At 36.5% G+C, this 22,204-nt stretch overlaps 1 protein-coding gene across 50 annotated transcripts in view; it reads left to right on the top strand.

Moving 5' to 3' along the window:
- Positions 1-22,204, top strand: part of ADD3 (adducin 3) — a 186,070-nt gene that overhangs the window by 145,833 nt on the left and 18,033 nt on the right. For all 50 annotated transcript variants that reach the window (XM_070221118.1, XM_070221106.1, XM_070221128.1 and 47 more), the window contains 2 exons: positions 10,338-10,561; positions 21,644-21,782. In XM_070221118.1, the coding sequence (XP_070077219.1) occupies positions 10,367-10,561; positions 21,644-21,782 (334 nt within the window). In that variant the 5' untranslated portion in view covers positions 10,338-10,366. The remainder of the gene's footprint in view (positions 1-10,337; positions 10,562-21,643; positions 21,783-22,204) is intronic.

Here is a 22,204-nt window from a genome sequence, read left to right as displayed (position 1 = left end):
TAAAGCTGAATAATCTTTGATTATTGTATGTATACATACCACATTTTTTTAATCCATTCATTCGTCCATTGACATGTAGGTTGTTTCCATTAATTTGGCTATTGTGAATAATGTTGCAAGCTTCTCTCATATTTTTCTGAATTGTTAATGTTCAGATAATCTTGTGGACCCTAAATTTTTTCAAGGCTTGAAATAACAGTTGAACCTGTAGTAGTTGGTTTCTTACTCTTCTTTTTTTTGGAGGAAGATCAGCCCTAAGCTAACTACTGCCAATCCTCCTCTTTTTGCTGAGGAAGGCTGGCCCTCAGCTAACATCCATGCCCATCTTCCTCTACTTTATACGTGGGACGCCTACCACAGCATGGCTTTTTGCCAAGCGGTGCCATGTCCTCACCCGGGATCTGAACCGGAGAACCCCAAGCCGCTGAGAAGCGGAATGTGCGAACTTAACCACTGCGCCACTGGGCTGGCTCCCCAGTTTCTTGTTCTTTATTTCTATATCCTTAATATAAATTCCAAGTTCTTATTCTAAGTACATAAAACTTTGAAACTTCTTGTATTAAAAAGCCAAGTTAAATGATGAGCTTTTGAAATTTTAAAAAGGACAGTGTTTTGAGTCATTTCTAATCTTATGTCCCTTTTTTTGTGTGATTTCCTCATTTTTTTTTTCAAATTCCGGTCATAATAGTTTATAACATTGTGAAATTTCAGTTGTACCTTATTATTTGTCAGTCACTGTGTAAATGTGCCCCTCCAACCGTTGTTCCCACCTCCCAACCCCCTTCTCCTCTGATAACCACTAAACTGTTCTCTTTGTCCGTGTGTTAGTTTGTCTTCCACGTATGAGTGAAATCATACAGTGTTTGTCTTTCTCTGTCTGGCCTATTTCACTTAACATAATACCCTCCAGGTCTATCCATGTTGTTGCAAATGGGACAATTTTGTCTTTTTTTGTGGCTGAGTATTATTCCATTATATATATATACCACATCTTCTTTATCCAGTCATCAGTCAGTAGGTACTTAGTTGCTTCCACTTCTTGGCTATTGTGAATAATGCTGCAGTGAACATAGGGGTGCATAAGTCTCTTTGAATTGTTGATTTCTAGTTCTTTGGATAAATACCTAGTAGTGAGATAGCTGGGTCATACGGTATTTCTATTTTTAATTTTTTGAGAAATCTCCATACTGTTTTCCATAGTGGCTGCACCAGTTTGCATTCCTTCCAACAGTGTATGAGGGTTCCCTTTGCTCCACATCCTCTGCAACATTTGTTATTTTTTGTCTTGATGATTATATCCATTCTGACAGGTGTAAGGTGATATCTTAGTGTACTTTTGATTTGCATTTCCCTAATAGTGATGTTGAACATCTTTTCATGTGCCTGTGGCCATCTGTATATCTTCTTTGGAAAAATGTCTAATCATATCCTCTGCCCATTTTTCAATTGGGTTGTTTGTTTGTTTGTTTTGTTCTTCAGCTGTGTGAGTTCTTTATATATTTTGGAGATTAGCCCCTTGTTGGATATGTGATTTGCAAATATTTTCTTCCAGTTGGTGGGTTGTCTTTTCATTTTGTTCCTGGTTTCCTTTGCCTTGCAGAAGTTCTTTAGTCTGATGAAGTCCCACTTGTTTATTTTGTTTTGTCTCCCTTGTCCAAAAGTAGACATGGTATTTGAAAAGATAATTCTAAGACTGATGTCAAAGAGTGTATTGCCTGTATTTTCTTCTAGGAGTTTTGTGATTTCAGTCAAGTCTTACCTTCAAGTCTTTGATCCATTTTGAGTTAATTTTTGTGTATGGTACAAGATAATGGTCTACTTTCATTCTTTTGCATGTGGCTGTCCAGTTTTCCCAGCACCATTTATTGAAGAGACTTTCCTTTCTCCAGTCTATGTTCTTAGCTCCTTTGTTGAAGATTTGCTGTCTGTAGATGTGTGGTTTTACTTCTGGGCTTTAAGTTCTGTTCCATTGATCTCGCGTCTGTTTTTGTGCCAGTACCATGCCGTTTTGATTACTATAGGTTTGTAGTATATTTTGAAGTCAGGGATAGTGGTACCTCCAGCTTTGTTCTTTTTTCTCAGGATTGCTTTAGCTGTTCAGGGTCTTTTGTTGCCCCATATGAATTTTAGGATTCTTTGTTCTATTTCCATGAAGAATGTCATTGGGATTCTGAATGGGATTGCGTTGCATCTGTAGATTGCTTTAGGTTATATGGACATTTTAACTATATTTATTCTTCCAGTCCATATGCAGGGAATATCTTTCCATTTCTTTATGTCATCATCAATTTCTTTCAGTGATGTCTTATAGTTTTAATTTGTATAGGTCTTTCACCTCCTTGGTTAAATGTATTCCTAGATATTTTCTTCTTTTTGTTGCGATTGTAAATGGGATTGTATCCTTGAGTTCTCTTTCTGTTAGTTCATTATTAGAGTATAGAAATGCAACTGATTTTTTTTTTTTTTAAGATTTTATTTTTTCCTTTTTCTCCCCAAAGCCCCCCGGTACATAGTTGTGTATTCTTCGTTGTGGGTTCTTCTAGTTGTGGCATGTGGGACGCTGCCTCAGCGTGGTCTGATGAGCAGTGCCATGTCCGCGCCCAGGATTCGGACCAACGAAACACTGGGCCGCCTGCAGCGGAGCGCGCAAACTTAACCACTCGGCCACGGGGCCAGCCCCCGAAATGCAACTGATTTTTCTAACGATTTTGTACCCTGCAACTTTGTTGTAGTTGTTGATTATTTCTAATAGTTTTCTGATGGGTTCTTTAGGGTTTTCTATATATAAAATCATGTCCTTCTGCAAACAGTGAGAATTTCACTTCTTCGTTGTCTATTTGGACTCCTTTTCTTTCTTTTTCTTGCCTAATTGCTCTGGCCAAAACTCCAGTACTATGTTGAATAAGAGTGGTGAGAGTGGGCACCCTTGTCTTGGTCCTGTTCTCAGAGGGATGGCTTTCAGTTTTTCCCAGTTGAGTATGATGTTGGTTGTGGTTTGTCATATATGGCCTTTATTATGTTGAGGTACTTTCCATCTATACGCATTTTGTTTATAGTTTTTATCATAAATGGATGTTGGATCTGGTCAAATGCTTTCTCTGCATCTGATCATGTGGTTTTTAGTCCTCATTTTGTTAATGTGGTGTATCACATTGATTGATTTGCAGCTGTTGAACCATCCCTGTGTCCCTGGTATAAATTCCACTTGATCGTGGTATATGATCTTCTTAATGTATTGCTGTATTTGGTTTGCCTGTTTTTTGTTGAGGAGTTTTGCATCTATGTTCATCAGCTATATTGGTCTGTAATTCTCCTTCTTCGTGTTGTCCTTGTCTGACTTTGGTATCAGGGTGATGTTGGCTTCATAGAAAGTGTTAGGAAGTGTTCCATCTTCCTCACTTTTTGGAATAGTTTGAGAAGAATAGGTATTAAATCTTCTTTGAATGTTTGGTAGAATTCTCCAGAGAAGCTGTCTGTCTGGTCCTGGACTTTTATTTTTGGGGAGGTTTTTGATTACTATTTCAATCTCTTTACCTGTGATTGGTCTATTCAGATTCTCTATTTCTTACTGGTTCAGTCTTGGGAGGTTGTATGGGTCTAAGAATATATCCATAGATTCATAGATTGTCCAATTTGTTGGTGTATAGTTTTTCATAGTATTCTTTTATAATCCTTTGTATTTCTTTAGTACCACTGTAATTTCTCCTGTTTCATTTTTAATTTTGTTTATTTGAGCCTTCTCTTTTATTCTTAGTCTGGCTAAGGGTTTGTAAATTTTGTTTATCTTCTCAAAGAACCAGCTCTTTGTTTCATTGATCCTTTCTACTGTTTTTGTTTGTTTCAGTTTCATTTATTTCTGCTCTAATTTTTATTGTTTCCCTCCTCCTGTTGACTTTTGGCTTTGTTTGTTCATCTTTTTCTGATTCTGTTAGGTGTAGTTTGATTACTTATTTGAGATTTTTCCTGTTTGTTAAGGTGGGCCTGTATTGCTATGAATTTCCCTCTCAGAACCACTTTTGCTACATTCCATATGAGTTAGTATGGTGTATTTTCATTCTTATTTGTCTCCAAATACTTTTTTATTTCTCCTTTAATTTCTTCAATGATTCATTGGTTATTAAGTAGCATGTCGTTTAGTCTCCACATGTTTGTCACTTTCCCAGCTTTTTTCTTGTAGTTGATTTCTAGTTTCATAGCATTATGGTTGGAAAAGGTACTTGATATGATTTCAGTCTTCTTAAATTTATTGAGGCTTGTCTTGTTTCCCAACATATGATCTATCCTTGAGAATGTTCCATGTGCACTTGAGAGAATGTGTATCCTTAATAGATAATATATATCTATTAAGTACATCTGGTCTAGTTTTTTTGTTTAAATCCACTATTTCTTTGTTAATTTTCTTTCTAGATGACCTATCCATTGATGTAAGTGGGGTGTTAAGGTCCCCTACTCTTATTGTGTTGTTGTTAATATCTCCTTTTAGGTTTATTAATAGTTGCTTTATGTACTTTGGTGCTCCTGTGTTGGTGCATGTATATTTATAAGTGTTATGTCTTCTTGATGGAGTGTCCCTTTTATCATTATATGCTGCCCCTCTTTGTCTCTCATTACCTGTTTTATCTTGAAGTGTACTCTGTGTGATATAAGTATGGCAACACCTGCTTTCGTTTGTTTGCCATTAGCTTGGAGTGTTATCTTCAGTCCTTTCACTCTGAACCTCTGTTTGTGTTCAGAGCTGAGATGTGTTGCTGGAGGCAGCATATTGTTGGGTCTTGTTTTTTTAATCCTTCCTGCCACTCCGTGTCTTTTGATTTTAGAATTCAATCTGTCATTTAGAATGATTACTGATATATGAGGGCTTAATGCTGCCATTTTATCACTCATTTTCTGGTTCTTCAGCATTTCTCTTCTTTCTCATCCCATTTACTTCAGACTACCATTCAGTTTGGTAGTTCTCTATGGTGATTTTCTCAGTTTCCTCTTTATCACTTGTGTCTCTGTTCCAGTTATTTGTTTAGTGGTTACCTTGAGGTTTGTATAAAACATCTCGTAGATGAGATAGTCCATTTTCTGATAGCCACTTATTTCCTTAGACTAAGACGATTTCATCCCTTTTCTCTTCCCCTAAGTTATTATTATCACAGTTTATTCCATCTTGTATGTGAGTTTGTGATTAAAATGATGAGGTTATATATATATTTTTTGATATTTTCCTTCCCTTTATCTTAAATGTTACAATTAAGTGTTTGCTAACCTGTTCTGATAGCTGCAATTTTCGGATTTTGTCTACCTATTTATCTCCTTGTTCAAGGCTTTGGAAACTTTCTCCTTTTTTTCAAGTATGAGGGCCTTCTTGAGCATTTCTTGTAGGGGAGGTCTTGTGGTGATGAACTCCGTTAGCTTTTGTTTATGTGGGAAAGTTTTTATTTCTCCATCATATCTGAAGGATATTTTTGCTGAATAGAATATTCTTGGCTGAAAGTTTTTGTCTTCCAGAGTTTTGAATATATCATTCCACTCTCTCCTAGCATGCAAGGTTTCTGCTGAGAAATCTGCTGAAAGCCTGATGCTGGTTCCTTTGTAAGATACTTTCTTCTGCTTTGCTGCCTGTAATATTTTTTCTTTGTCATTGTCTTTTGCTAGCTTTACTACTGTATGCCTTGGAGAATGTCTTTTTACCTTGATGTAATTAGGAGTTATATTAGCTTCTTTTACATGTATTTCCAGCTTCTTTCCCAGGATTGGAAAGTTCTCAGCTATTATTTCTTTGAACAAACTTTCTGCTCCATTTTCCTTCTCTTCTCCCTCTGGAATACCTATAATCCTTGGGTTGCATTTCCTGGTTGAGTCAAATATTTCTCAGAGAATTTCTTCATTACTTTTTAGTCTTAGTTCTCCCTTTTCCTTGTGAAGCATTTCTGTATTTCTGTCCTCCAGACTGCTGATTCTCTCCTCCATAATATCAGCTCTGTGTTATTCAGGGAGTCCAGATTTTTCTTTATCTCATTGATTGTGTTTTTCAACTCCAACACTTCTAATTGTTTTTTCTTTATAGTTTCAATCTCTTTTGAGAAGAAAGTCCTGACTTCATTGACCTATCTGTATTTTCTTGTAACTCATGGAGTTTTTTTATGATAGTTATTTTGAATTCTCTGTCACTTAGATTATAAATTGCTGTGCCTTCAGGTTTGATTTATGAGTGCTTGTCATTTTCCTTCTGGTCTGGAGTATTAATAAATTTTTTCATACTGTTTGGTGTGGATTTGTACCTCTGCATAGTCATAGTATATGATTGCAGGTTCCACCTGCCACCACTGGGTGGGGGTCAAGAGCTGTGTATTCTGAGCCTGTCCTCACCCCTGCTTGCTCCCTCAAATCTGCTGCTTTTCTGTTGTATGTATGGGTGCTCTGGCAGACCAGCTGAGCTGGAGTGCCAGGAGGGGGAAGGGGCACTTTCTTTCACCTGCACAATCCCAGGGCTATTCTTGCTCTGCGCTTGCTCTGCCCTCACTTTCTGCTCTCCTGGAGTGCTGGCTTGATGAATTTACCCCTGCAATAGCTTTGTCACTTCTGTGTGAGACTTTCCCACTGGCTGTGAAGGATCTTGGAGAGTGAAGGTGTTCCCATGGAGAGCCACCGCTCTCCCCTTGCCTCTTGTAGCTGCACATGGTCCTGGGCCCTGGATCGCTGCCATTGGCAGAGGGAGAGGAGATCCTTTCACCTCCTTCAACTTCGTCCGGGGAGTCCAGCACCTCCACCTTCAGATGTATGGCTGCATGGGACTCTCAGGCATCTTTTGTGTTGTGTGAATGTCCCCTGTTGGTATATGAATGTCCTTTTCATTGTATCTTAGTGGTGAGAGTCTAAGGGAAGAGCTCAATCTGCCATGTTGCTCACTCCTCGTTTCTTGACGATTCTGTAAGTTCTGATTGTTAAATATTCAGGAAAGGATGGAAACTAAAAGTCTCAAAATTGTTTAGTCCTCTTATGTTTTAGGATATGTGAAATAGTATGTGTCATTGTAACGTGAACTAGGAGACAGAAATTGTGGCTTTGGATATTGCCTAAGACATAAGCAGTTTAATTTTTGGCAGGATGTTTAATCCACTGAACCTCCAGATTATCAACGTCTATATTCTTGTGTAGTTGCAAAGGTAAGATAGAAAGGTATAAACGCATGGTATAAACTATAAAGTGTTATATGTATATGAAATATTCTTTTATTATTAAAATCGATGGTTAAATGTATCTTCCTCTTTACCTTACTCATCTAAAAATGTATTCATCAGGGGCCAGCTCAGTGGCACAGCGGTTAAGTTCACACATTCCGCTTCGGCAGCTTGAGGTTTGCTGCTTCGGATCCCAGGTGCAGACATGGCACCGCATGGCAAGCCATGCTGTGGTAGGCGTCCCACGTATAAAGTAGAGGAAGATGGGCATGGATGTTAGCTGAGGGCCAGCCCTCCTCAGGAAAAAGAGGAGGATTGGCAGTAGTTAGCTCAGGGCTAATCTTCCTTCGAAAAAAAATAAATAAATAAAAATGTATTCATCATAAAGCTTTCTTCAAAGTATAAGCTTTTACTTATCAGTGTTTCACTTATCAGTTTCTTAAACCATTGCTAGGACAGTGAATCCACTACCACAGTTGCTTGTTTTTTTCTGTATTTTCATAAAATTATAAGCCCCAGCAAATTTAGTTAGACACAAACTTGTTATCTAACTTTATTCTCTGTTAGGCTAAATAGGGCTTTTGGGGTTGAGGAATTGGTAAAATCCAATTGAAGGCAATATTTGTGGACTGTCTTTTAAAAAATGACTCACAAAGCCAGTGGCCTACTGTGGTAAACTAAAACAGAACTGATTGTTGGTCAAGTGGTATCCCAATTATTCATTGAGTGCCCAGTTAGTCTGTACTTGGCCATTAAAAGGCAGCATGGTATTTACCAATATATGTGAGTTTATTTGCTTTTTTTACCTTTAATTCTTCTTGAAATCCCTATCTGCTAGCAGTAAGCTGTTTTAAGGAGTTTAAGTGGACCCATTATAAACAGCTTCTAAGAAAATTAGGTTCCAAAGATTGGTTAGACCTCTAGACTTCTGATAACCCAGCTGCATATGAAAAAAGAAAAGTTTTTTACAGTTGGTACTCTGTGTACCACATTTATGGATAATAGCAAGATGAAGGTAAGTACCATAGGTTGGTAAACCAAGCTAATAACAATACAGCAAAACCTGGGTTTTGAAGAGTATAATATGGCCAGAGTCATTCCATTAGTATTGGTTTTGTATAAAAATGGGGAAAAAACCTGGCCATTTATCCTGTGAAGAACACATTTAATGATTACACATTCAGTCTTTAGTTGAATGTTTTCTCCCAATTTTTAAATTAATGAATTAGGATGTGGAAGACTCAATGATATAAAAGCTCAGTTTTTTGTTTTTTTACATTTCCTTCCCTGATTAGTTGCTTTCTAGTCACAAAATCAGGATTTTAGTTAAGTGGTTTGATATAAAGTGTTTTAAACCATTTTGCATGGATTTTCTGTGGAGTACACTAAAGTAATTTATGTAACTTTATAGAATGTTGTGTATGTGATTGATGTTGGCAAGTAGAAGAAAACGGAGTTTTAACATGTTTTGCAAAAATTCTTTTAACAGAATGAGTTTACATTTCCAGGACCAGAATTAATGCCAGAATTTTTAATGTTGTATAATTAGCTTGCTTGGGCTAAGTTGGATCCAGGCAGCTTTAGAGATGAAGTCAATCAGAGAAAACTTTTTATTAGAGACAAATACAGTAACTCTATCTAGAAAAGTGTTCTGCTGGGACTTGAAGGCTGTGAAGAATCTGCAGAGTTGCAGATCTGCAGGAACTTCTCTCTCCCCTTAGTTTTCTACATAAATAGAAAAAGAATACTTGGATGTTTTACATTTAACTCCCTTTATTATGAAGTGATTCTTCCCACCAGGCAAATAATCACTTGAAAAAATACCATTGTGTAGTTAGTCAGAATGGTTTTTCTGTTACTCAGTCATTTATGTTGAACAAGTTGTATTTGAATGGAAGTCACTACCTGTAGAGAACATTGTGTTAAGCAAAACCATCTTTACAGTTTCTTTTTTTGTTTCCTTTTCTTCTTCCTTGTTGCACATTTTTGCATTTTCTTTATTCAGTTCAAAGGAACGACCAGGGAAAGGGATACACTAATCAGTGGTCTTCCTTTCCCTTGATCTAGGCTTATGCCCAGTCACTTCTTCTGAAAGTTGGAGGAAGCATTCCTTTAGTTGGCAGTGATGGTTATTCTCTGCTGGGTCACTGCTACCCACTACCCTAAGTGTGGTCCAGGATCCAGTGCCAGTCTGCAGACTGTCTACTAGCAGTCTGTGACAAGTATAGAATGTGATATTAAGTGTTTAGAAACTTCTTGCAGTTTGACGTTGTCATGACATGTAAATGCATAATTTTGTATTTTACAAAAATATTGGTCCACAGCAAATTAGAGAAAGTCTTTCACCATAGGCAACTTGAGAAGCACTGAGCTAGATGACTTCATCCGTTTCTAACGCAGAGATCACAGGCGGGGGCATAAAGGAGGAATGTTAAATGACTGTCCTGTTGATCTAGCTATAGTTGGTTAGGTGCTCAGCTATGGCAAAGCCCAAATGAATTTGTTTCCCTAACATAAAATCAGGGATTTTCCTAAGTATCAGTGTGATAATCATGAGAATTAAGTGAATCAGCTGTTTATGTGGTATCTGAATAGCTTTTTATTGTTTCTTTCTTGGATTTGAAAAAATATCTGCTAAAGTTATATAGTCTAGCAACCTTAATAATTCCCACATTTTCCTTGGGAAGTTGTTGAATCAGTTGAAAACCTTAAATTACATTCACTATAAAATGTAGTGGTCATTAAATATGGCCAAAGGTTGGTCTAACATAAAAGCGTGAGTAAGAGAGAAAAGAGAAGCTCTGCTGACATTAATTGTGAAAATTGCCATCTCAGATCTGAAAATTTGCCATCTTAGATGTGATGTTTTACTTTTGGATATTTTGATCATTGCGCTTTAAAAAAGTTCAATTAGTATGATGACATTATTATTAATTGAACCACAAGTTTCCATTAGCTCTGAAAATATCAATTTCTAATTTAGCATTACAATCTAAGATACTTTTACTTTAATAAAAAATTGTTCTACTATTTTTTAAGAAGCTACTTTTTAAAGAAAGTTGCCGCCATTATTCTGGAGGCAAAAGAAAAGTTCTGCTTGATTCATGTAAAATTTGCATTTAATAATGAATTTATCATGAATGTCCTCCTTTGTGTTTGTTAATGCAGATAGCAAGGTGAATCGGCAGACTTGAAGCATGAGTTCAGATGCCAGCCAAGGCGTGGTCACTACTCCTCCTCCTCCCAGCATGCCTCACAAAGAGAGGTATTTTGACCGCATCAATGAAAATGACCCTGAATACATTAGGGAGAGGAACATGTCTCCTGATCTACGACAAGACTTCAATATGATGGAGCAGAGGAAACGAGTTACTCAGATCTTGCAAAGTCCTGTGAGTTGAAATAATTAGAAGGCTGTACTGTTTCTTCCTCTTTGGAGACCTTGATATAGTAGGTAGGAGGTATCTTAAACTACTCTCAGTTTGGAAGAGGGGTAGAGGAAGAGTGACTAATTGCCCCCAGTCTTTCAGAGGCAAAATGAACACCTAATTTATATATTTAAATACTGCAAAGCTTTTATAACAAACTAGTATTGTCTTGGTGGTATAAATTTTCTTTGTGTGATTTCTGAGTGTAATGCTTCATTAAAGTAGGACAAAAGATGCTACCAATTCAAACTGAATATCCGTGAAGAAAAGAAAGGCATGACTGAAGTATTAGGAACCAAGAAATGAGTTGGGTACATCCCATACACGTATTTTCTTCTTCCTTTGGGTACCTTGACACTCAGAGCAGCATAGGAAGACTTAAGGTTTCTGAGGAGGTCTGTGATGTGACCGCCTAATGTTACATACACGTAATGCAAGCACACATATATGCATATACACCAAACTAACTAGATTAAAAGTGGATTATAAACTCATCTCAAGCTTGAAAATTCTGTCTGCACAGTAATACCCAGACTTTGTAAATCACACTTAAGTGATTTGTTAGTTTTTTTACAAACCCTTAGTGGAATTGCAAAGGTCACATATAAGTGATGGAAAAATGAGAAAACAGCTTGATTTAAGATGCAAAATGTATTCGTAACTTTATGCATAATGAAGATCATGGGCCCCTTAAGGCAGAGTTTAGCACACATAAGCACATAATGCCCATGTTAGGGTTATGTTAGGTTTCCAACTTAGGGACTCAAGGAAGCACCAAGGCGTAGTTCTGCCTGAGGTGGCCCCGGTAAATCATTTTGTTGTGCCCTTGTGAATTTAGTCACAGAGGTTGAGTCCAAAGCCAAAGGGGAATTCCACTCTGAGTAATTCTCCTATACTAGTGGCCTAGATAAAAGCAATTGCAAGTTATAAAGGCAATACAAGCTCTGAGGAATTTAAGTATAGCTTAAATTTAAAGCTGTCCTTTAAAGAAACCCTTTCCCAGTGGAAAGGAGATTAACCAGAGAATTCATCATGAGGGAGTAAATGTTCAGTGCCTTCTTTTATGCCAACCTGAGTTTCTGTGTTTATAAATAGTTGAAAAGCATGTTAATTATTTGGATCAAATAAATATACTTCCTCCTGTAAAGAAACCCCACTTTTAAGAACTAACTTATTAGCCAGATGATTACAGTAACATATAGTATAAAGTAACTGTAAGAATGAGATGAAGTTCAGATTTTGTTCAAGGTTGTTGAATATTGAGATTTCTTTGCAAAGTGCTCCAGGGAGAACCATTCAATTCTAACCATAAAGTTTAAAAGGAAAAACTACTATACTACATTTCCATGCCAAAGTTTTTGTTTTATAATTTCCCCACTAGACTAAAGACAGCATAACTTTGAGTAGATTACCTAATTTTTTTATAGAGGCATCCCTCTGAAATATTACAAGTTTGGTTCCAGACCACTGCAGTAAAGTAAGTCACGTGAATGTTTTGGCTTCCTAGTGCATATAAAAGTTATGTTTACCCTATACTGTAGTTCATTAAGTGTACAATAACATTATGTCTAAAAAAGTAATGTACATACTTTAATTAAAAAATACTTTATTGCTGAAAAGTGCTGACCATCATCTGAGCCTTCAGGGAGTTGTAATCTTTTTGCTGGTGGAAGGTCTTGCCTTCAATTTGTAAAAAATGCAGTATCTGTGAAGGGCAATAAAGCAAAGCACAATAGAATGAGTTATACCTGTGCTTATGTATTTCCATTTGTAAATTGGCTTAAAAGTGTCACTTTTTTTTTTACTCGTGCCCTGGGGAACTTAATGAACTCATGGGAAAGGGCAGACATGTAGATTGTCACTTCTATATTCATGTAGCAAAGGTGGTAATTTTCAGCCCAGAGAGGAACAAAGAAGGTTTAAAAAAATTGTGGATTGATCATGTTTTTTCCTAGATCTTTCCTAGTGAATTTTAAATCTTATTTGTGAAAGACTCAGAAAATCATAAATTTTGTCTTCCTGACAAGTTTTAGGACAGCTGTTTTCAATACAACAAACTTTTCACCAAAGGAAATGATACTTGGTGCCCTGTATTAGTTATCTATTGCTATATAACAAATTATCCCAAGACTTAGCTTAAAACAACAAGGTTTTATTATCTCATTGTTTCTGTGGGTCAGGAATTCAGGAGCAGTTTAGCTAATGATTCTAGCTCAAGGTCTCTCATGAAGTTGCAGTCAAGACATCAGCCAGGACTGCTGTCATCTGAAAGCTTGACTGGGCTGGAGGTTTCTGCTCTTAAAGTGGGTCACTCACATGGCTGTTGGCAAAAGGCCACAGTTCCTTGCCACATGGACCTTTACCTGAGGCTGTTTGAGTGTTCTCCCCCAGAGCAAGTACCTGAGAAAGAGCACAGAGGAGCCTGCAGTGCCTTTTATGACCTAATCTCAGACATTAAACACCACCACTTCCACCATATTTGTTAGTTAGAAGTGAGTCACTAAGTTCAGCCTATACTCAAGGAGAGAGGAATTAAGCTCCATCTTTTGAGAGGAGGATTGTTCACTCTGATCACAGTTTATTTTAAAAGTACCACAGTCTTCCACAATTTCCTTACCTTCCTCCCACATGCAAAATACACTCAGCCTCTCCTAACACCCCTGCAAAAGTCTTATTCCATTACAACATTAGCCTTAACCAGAATTTCATCATCTAAATCTGGGCCAGGTGCAGATAATGCTCCTCAGGTGTAATTCCTTAAGTATGCTCCTCAAGTACAGTTCCTCTCAGTCTATAGACCTAAGAACTGATGAAACAAGTTATCTGCTGAGGTGACCCCCCCCCCCCCAACATCCAGTGGTGGGGCAGACAAAGATAATTGCTATAGGTATTCCTGCTCAAAAAGGGGAAAAATTGAGGGTACATAGGAGTAACTGGTCCATAGCAATTTTGAAATCCATCTAGGCAAATGTTCAGAAGTTCCCTTGATGAGGACTCAGTCCTTCTACTTACTAGGGATGGGTCTCCCTAGCTCTTGGCTCCGCCCTCTGGGCTTTTGGTTCCACCCTCTGAATCATCCTTTGTTTTCCTTGAAAGATAGACTGTGTTTGCAACTATGTGTTTTTCTCAGCCAGATTCCTTCTTGTATAAGTTTTTGGTTTCAAAGACCTCTTTTCTTTTTGTACTGTCTTTGTTCCATTAAGTCTAGTCTTGCAGTGCTTCTGCCAATATAATTCTCTTAAAACCTTTGTGGGTCTCTATGAATATTGGGGTTCACCTTGTTAGACAAACCTATAACCAATAAAGATCAAAATCAAACACATTACTAATTCGTGTTTGTAAGAAACAAATTTGTAAGCCCTCTATTTAAAATACTGGGTTCATTTGGGAAGAAAGGAAATTGGGAGAGAAACTAATAAAAGCAAAGTATAATACTTTTTTAATTGAGCATTTGCTATGTGCCGGGCACTTATTATGTATCAAATCCTATTTAATCCTCAAAACAATTCAAAGAAGTATTAATATCCATAGTTTACAGATGAATAAACTGAAACTTAGACACATTAAATAACTTGCTGAAGTTTATATGAGCTTAGTTAAATAAAGGATGTGATCTGAATTTAAACTTCAAAGCTTATACCCTTAACCACTAGGCTGTGCATCTTAAAGCATTCAATAACAATGAAAAAATTCCACCCATATATTATTGTTTTATTTATCTTCAAATTCTGTTGCTCAAGTTAGTTCAACCCAACTCAAAAAGAGTTTCCAATCACAAGACATTTTGGTGTCTGTAAATTTGGATAACAAACTTAGCACCTTACTGCCTTGAGCTGAGAAAATAAGAGAGGAGCAAAGAATTTGTCTCACTCTGACTCTGGGTATTACTTCTTTCTCACAATTTCATGATCTTTTGTCATATATATATTTTTTAATTTAAGAAAGTATTTGTCTTAGAAATCAAGCACTGGTGAGTAAATTGGTTTAGCTAGAGATTTTGTTAATGCAGTAGAGGGAATCCACAAGTTTTCTTTGGCCAATATACTCCTCCTTTATATGTCTATGGAGACCCTAGATTGTCACTTACCCCCTTCTCTCAGAATGAAGTGTCCATGACAAACTGTTGGAATTAAATAATACCTCATCAAAGTTAAACATGAAAGTTGAAAAACTAACAGCACTTTCTGTGTAGTAGATATTCAATAAATTCCAAATACATGGATGGATGGATGGATGAATAGCTGGATGGGCTTTGAGTCATTCAACACTTGAATGTTGCCCAGCAAGCTCGTACCAAACTTGACAGCTCAATACGGAAAACAGTTGGTGGGTTTCAAAAAAAAAAGGAAAGTTCTTAAACTTTACCACTATAGGAAGCAATTTAGACTGGTTGACAGAAGTGTGCAACATTACTCCAAAAGATAGGACAACAGGCATGTAGGTGGTGATAGCTCAGGCGCATGACATACTAACATTTCTTAATAGCAAGGCAGTGTGTAATGCTCCAAGCTTATTTTGAAGAGGAGAAACTTCAAAGCTGTATACAGTTTAGAATATCTTTGTAATTAAGGCCTAAATTATTAACAGGTTGCCTTAATTAGAAGCGTTGGTCAAAATCACCCTGATTGGGGACTGGCCCCGTGGCCGAGTGGTTAAGTTATCGTGCTCCGCTGCAGGTGGCCCAGTGTTTCGTTGGTTCGAATCCTGGGTGCGGACGTGGCACTGCTCGTCAAACCACGCTGAGGCGGCGTCCCACATGCCACAACTAGAAGGATCCACAATGAAGAATATACAACTATGTACCGGGGTGCTTTGGGGAGAAAAAGGAAAAAATGAAATCTTAAAAAAAAAAATCACCCTGATTTATCTAGTCACTTTGGAAGTTTAAGATGCAAGTACTCTTTCTTAATTTTGTTTGCATTCTTATTATATATAAGCTTCAAGCAAAGATATTATTCTAACCTTTAGCTTCATATTAACTAAGACTTAGACACAGGAGAAAGATCATCCAGAAGAAAATTTGGTTTATTTGTTTTTTCTGCTTTCAACAGGACGAGTGATAATCTAGTTCCAAATAAATACATTTCTTAATGGAGAAATTCTAAGTAAGTTTGTTATGCTCCTAATCCCACTTTAGGAGAGATCTAATAATATAATTGCAAGGTGCCTTGGGAGCAGCAAGTCTGTAATCTTTTTTTCTTTTTGCTCCAGTTTTTCTCTCTAGTAATTATTATGAGGTAGAATATCCAGATGTGGATATTTCAAATCCATCTCTGATATTTATCAGTATTCTGTTACCTGATTTCCATAAGTTAGACATTACTTATAAATCACCTGATAAGATTATTTTTTTTAGCCGTAAATGAAATAATTTCATCAGGTCAATTTCTTTTATCAAATTGGTCCTCTTTTCTTTGATTTAAAAGATCCTTCGTCTATTGCCACTTTCTCCTGAAAGTTCTGACCTTAGATACAGAAGCCTTAAGATCTGATATTTCAAGTTAATTCTACTTTTGGTTTATAGTATACATGAACATATCTGTACTTAAAGTATACTATTGCCCTATATGAATCTTAAATCTCTGGATCTGTCATGTTTTTACAAGTTTATTTTTATCCATACCTTATGAATTCAGAGTTTACAGGATCACTCCTTCAGCATTGACAGATGATGTATAAAATAAAAAGGGTATGAGATGCAGATAAGGCTTTTAAGGCACCCTCTTTCTAACTTAAACATTTTGTTTTTCACCTAGTGATGTTTTTTTACCATACTTTTTTGGACATGTTTGATGAGAGAACTGTCCAAACCATAACACTGTGGGGATAAAACCAAGTTTCCAAGTAGGATTTTGTTTGAGTTGAAGAATTAAATGACTTTTAAAAATTTATAACATTCAGTGAAGATTCATTTCTTATATAAAAAAGAAACAGATGTATTTCTTCTTTTAGATGATGGACAAGCCTAATTACACAGGAAGAATTTCTCATTCAAGTAGTGGATTGATAAAACTGTTTTCTAGGGCCTCAGATTCCAGTGCTAATAACCTATGAAATGGATATTTGCTATATTAACTCAATCAAACTTGCAATCAGATTCTTTACTTTCTTTCCTTATATCTAGGAAAATAAAAGGCAAGAAACTCTAACTTACTATTTAATTAATTGAGCGTGGAGCTAGACACTCAGGGAGACTCTAGAAATGTGAAAGACACAGCTCCAGCCATCAGATATAATATAGTAGAGTAGGAAGATAAATCGCAATCATATGATGGTACCCTAAGTGTAGTATAGGCAAGTGTTAAAAGAATTCAGAGTGGGATGGGAAGAGAAAAAACATAGAGATCCCTCCTAACGAGTGATTAAAGGAGAAGCTTTAAGGAAAAGGTGGCATTTAAGACATGTATTTTGAATAAAGTATAAGAATTCATTAGGTGGAGGAACAGTGGAAGCTACCATTTGCATTTGATGAAATATAGTGAGCAACAATAGAAAAGTACAAGTTGTGATCAGAGAATGCTGAGCGAACCTCATAGGCTAGACCAGAGCATGAGGTAGTAATGGTAGATATGGCCAAAAAATTGTATAACAGATTATAGAGATCCTGGAGTACCAGACTGTTTTGACCTAAGTTAGGGGTCAGCCCATTTTCTCATTGTTTGCAGTCTTAATCTGTTTATACAAAAATTTTTATACATACATATATGCATATAGTGCTTGTTTTGGATCTGGCTTCATCACCACTTATTAGCTATGTGGCATTAGGAAACTCACTTAACTTGAGCTTCAGTTTCTTTGTTGGTAAAATAGACCTTATGCAGTTGTGCCAATTAAATGAAATAACATAAAAGCATATAGCGCAGTGCCTAGCATGTAGTAGGCAAGTATTTGTGGAAATTGTATACATAAAGTTATATACAATATTGCTAATTTAAAGCATTTTATGCCTTTGTGGCAACACTTTGAAGATTATAAGCATAATTCCTTAGACTGTATTTTGGGTTTTTGAAAGTGTCAAAGAATCTATCACCCTGATAGGACTCTGGCTTATTCATGTTCCTGTATTCATGTATTCAAGGAGTAACAACCCCCACCACCTCCTCTTCTCTGCTCATTTGTATCTGGAATGAAAGACATGGTTTATGCTGTGGTTTTGTGTGTGAGTTGTTTGATCTTTTAACCTGACTCTTCTCTCTTGGAGACCCTAGGGAATTGTTGGCTTAATCTGACTTCAGAAGCCCAGCATATGACCTTGCTGCCCTCCTTGTAAGTTAGTTTCTCATTCTGCTTTGATGGGAGAATTCCTAGCTGTAAGAGGACAAGTACTTTGGTACTCCAGGGTCATCATAATCTGCTGATATATAATTTTTTCCCCTTTATCTATCATTACAATTTAACGCTCTAATCTAGCCTAAGAGGTTTTCTCTGTATTTCTGATCACAACATGCCTGCTGCCTTATTAATTGTATTTAGTTTGAGGGATACAACATATCCCTGATAAAATTGGGAAAAGATCCTGTGCCCAACTGAGAGTTCCAGATTTGAATCTTTATTCCACTTACTTACTAGCTATGCAGCCTTGAGCAAATCATTGCCTATCTTAGGACTTTTGTTGTGAGATTTAAATGAATCAACTATAAATGACTGTTTTATTAACATTGGATTTTAATAGGAATATGATTAACTATCCATCATAAAGATAAGTAAAAATTTTTGTTAATATATTTTAATGAAATCTTAATAAGTTTATTGATAGATTTTAAAAACCAGGTGAAACCGTTTCATATCATTAGTAATTTTTATACTAACTGTTTTATGACTTAGGTAATTATCTGAACAACATTTCAAAAATATTGGAAACATTTAAAAATGAGTTATAAATAAATGTTCATGACAAAAAATATTAAATCTTTTGGAATAGAAGAATTCTTATCTGTTGAAGCACTGTCAACTATATAAAAAGGCTGAGGAAATTTCATTTACTGTGAAAATTTTCTTTTCTTATACTGCAAAGAAACTATTCACTAGCCTTAAAGGGGAAATATTTTTCACCTATTTTTTTTCTCTTGATTTCAGAAGGGCTTATTCATCCCTCTATGACACCATGGATCATCCCAAAGCTTTAGGATGGTACTCACCATATTGGGGGATATATGGAAGTGAAAAAAGCGTTTTCCCTAATGAAAAAAAGCATTTAACTTGAGTCCTTGCCTCTGACATTTACTAGCTGTGTGACCTTGTACAAAGTTTTCAACCTTTCTTATTTAGCTTTCTCATCTCACTCAGCAGAAGTTTCTCATCAGTTTCATAAATTGTGATTCTCTTGACCAACTGATTGGTTTTTAATCTTAACACCATTGTAAATCAGCATACTGAGCAGATCGTCTTGATTTGTGTTGAGTGCTAGAGAGTTTAGATAAAGTTTGGCCCATCTCTGGCAAATGCTTACAATTTTATAGCATGTACTTTGTATGTTAACCTCATTCCTGGCTCTGTCTAATCTCCTTATGCTTATTTTCTCTTAAGCTTGACTTTTCTTACCTATATTTAATTTATTTTTATATCATTTCAAACAATAGAATCCACCTTAAATACTTCCTGGAACAATATGAGGCGGGACATTCAATAAAATAAATAATGCCTACTTCTCAGAGTTTCATAATGTAAATAATGAGTGATACACATAGTAGGTGTCATTAATTTTTTTTTTTTGCTTAATTAGAGGATATTGGTTATAGCTGCTTTGAACTGAGGAAAGTTTAAATAGAATTTGGTTTTGAAGAATAGCAGATTGGACCGTTGCCAGGTATCCAGAAGTTTTTCTGTAGTTTATGTAAGATAAATGAGTGTATCTGGAAGATTCTTTTCAGCCTTAAACATGGTAAAATACTCATGTTAGTCATCTGTGTGGAGGCATCCATCCATCTTATATACAACTCACAACCATTTTGTGTTCATAAGGTCTTAGAAATGTATTAATGGAGTTTTCTGACAAATGTAATATGTCTTTGTAGAGGATATTTTATAGGATAGTTTCTCTGGTTTAAATCATGTATTTAAATGAACTAGATACAGTCAATAGAATTAGGTTTTAGAATTTTTGTAATTTACATTATAATGATTTACATTTAACAAACCTTGAATTTGTAAAACAGAAACCATGTTTAACTGGTATAAACTGCTCCATGAACTCAGAATTCCAATATGGTCACTAGTATTTTTTAAATTAATCACTAAAACATCCACCTGCTGTATCAGCAGAAAGTACAGCATCTTTCTCTTGGAATTTCTACTTTCCCCTGACTTGTCCCAAGAACTTCAGTGCCTTACATAGTCCAAAAGAGTTCAGCAGTGGCTTCCATATCCAAGATGTGGTGTATGGTGTGCACATGTGTCTGCATCTGTGTATGTGAAAGAATCACACTAGAGTCTGTTCAGTCCACCACTGCCACTGTACCTCCCTGCCGCATGGTGGTGCTGTTGAAAACTAGTCTTACCCTGCCCAGCAGAAGATTCAGGTTCACTGTTGACCCAGATTCCTGTGCAGGCCACCGTGGTGCATCAGGGAAGGATGACCTCCTTCTCCCTCTCCCTCTTCCTGTGCTAAACTCAGGGTGTTCCATGATGCCCCATGGTTGACCTCCCAAGATTACAGCTATTAGCACTCACCTTTTTCAGTTCATATCACAGATGCCTCTCAACTGTTGTTCTAAAAGCAGCACAACCATTGAGTCGGGACTGGTCCTAATATCTACCACCTCATAGCTCAGAACCGCATTTCCCCTTCCAGCCATGGGCTCCTATGCCATTATTTTAAAAAAAAAAGAAAGTCCTTCTTTCTGAAAACCTCTGAGTTCTTCAGCCATCCTCTAAGCAAGGCTACATCTAAGCAGGAACTCCAGGAGATCTTATTTGCAGCCTTCTGAGGAAGGCTACTGTCAGTGACTCAAAGGAGATTCACCCTTCTAAGGAAGCGTTCCCCAGTCATCTCCAAGGTTTTCATACCTGCCTCTCTTGGAGGTAGTGATTCCAAAGCAGTTTTCTGCCTTCTCCCTCTTAGGTGAAGTGGGAAAAAATTTCTTGCTGGGCATTTTTCTGCACATGTAACCAGTCTCAAATGGAAGAGCAAGGTTTAGGTGATTTATATAGCAAGAGCCTTCATGTTTAAAATGACTGAAAACAGACGTGAGCAAGAGAACAAATGAGGAATGTAGTAAAATAAGTGTTGGTTTGATGTGATGGAGCTAGAAAACCAGCCATTTCAACTAATATGAAGAGTTAGAAGAGATTTCAAATGATGAATCATATTAGCAACTCAAGGGTTACTGGGAGAGAGATTTTTCTCTTAATAGTCAGGATTTTTATTTATATATAAACACTGTTTCTACCACATACACACCCTCCCTCCCAAAAAAAGATACAGCAGAACTCCAGGAACATATAGTACTCAAAGTTGGGAAAAAAATGTTCTTTCTTTAGCACAGTGTTACAGTAGGGGAGTAGTCAGTTCTCAACTCTTCTTATCAGTCTGCCTTCAAAGTTTATGGAGCTAAGGAATTGCCGTGGAAATCAATAAAATGGAAGCCATGATTTAGCATGTCGTAGTAAACACTTTTGCTCTAAGTCACTCTGTAGTTGGAGTTGTGCTGCATTCAAATAGGGAGTCTTTCCCAACCCAGATAATGAGGCTGCTAGGCAAGGAATGAGTCTCTTTTTGTATCGGTCTATACTTGGTGCCCTAGTTGAATATTATTAATAGAATTGTTTTATCTATATTTGTCTGTTGTAAATGTTATAATAGCTCATTTTCTTTGAGATTAAGAGTGTCTAATGATTTTTTCCTCTCATGAAAGTAAGCTTCTTGCTTCTTCTTCCAGTGTTTTAATTTTATTGTTTTTTGTTTTATATTTGTTTTAAAGTAGTATAGATGAAAGCTATTCAAAAGAGGGATGGGGGAAAGATTGATTATATCAGAGCAAGTTATGTTTGGGTCGTTCTGCTCCAAGTGAGGTGTATGTGCTCAATGGTTGTTCTTGTGTATTACAGGCCTTTCGGGAAGACCTGGAATGTCTTATTCAAGAACAGATGAAGAAAGGCCACAACCCAACTGGATTACTAGCATTACAACAGATTGCAGATTACATCATGACCAATTCTTTTTCAGGCTTTACTTCACCTCCCCTCAGTACGTCAGTTTTGGAAAGTTTAAAAAATTATAATTTTATCTTTACTTTGAACACTTTACATCTCTAGCAGCATACTCTGTTCTGGTTCAGTCCTTAAATTCATAACATCTAATACTTAGAGTAGCATAGTGTTAGAATCTCTTACTTTTTCATATCAACCAGGCATTTACTAGACTTTATGCGGATTACAAAAAAGTTATAAGATTTGGTCCCTGCCCTAGGTAAATATATGTTTTAGTTGAGAAGACATACCATGAATGCACAAAAGATTAAAACTGCAAGATAACTATAGAGGAAACAAATTGCAAAGCAGTCCATAAGAAATTGTCTAATGACCTTGTATATGTCATCATTCCACGAACTCAGAATTGGAATTGATTTTGGCTGAAGTGGACTGAGAAAACTTTATGGAAGAAGTGAA

This window comes from Equus caballus, chromosome 1 (genome assembly GCF_041296265.1).
Source record: "Equus caballus isolate H_3958 breed thoroughbred chromosome 1, TB-T2T, whole genome shotgun sequence".
In the NCBI taxonomy this organism is placed as follows: Eukaryota; Metazoa; Chordata; class Mammalia; order Perissodactyla; family Equidae; genus Equus; species Equus caballus.
Note: the sequence above shows the minus strand (reverse complement) of the source record. Positions and strands in the feature narration are given on the sequence as shown.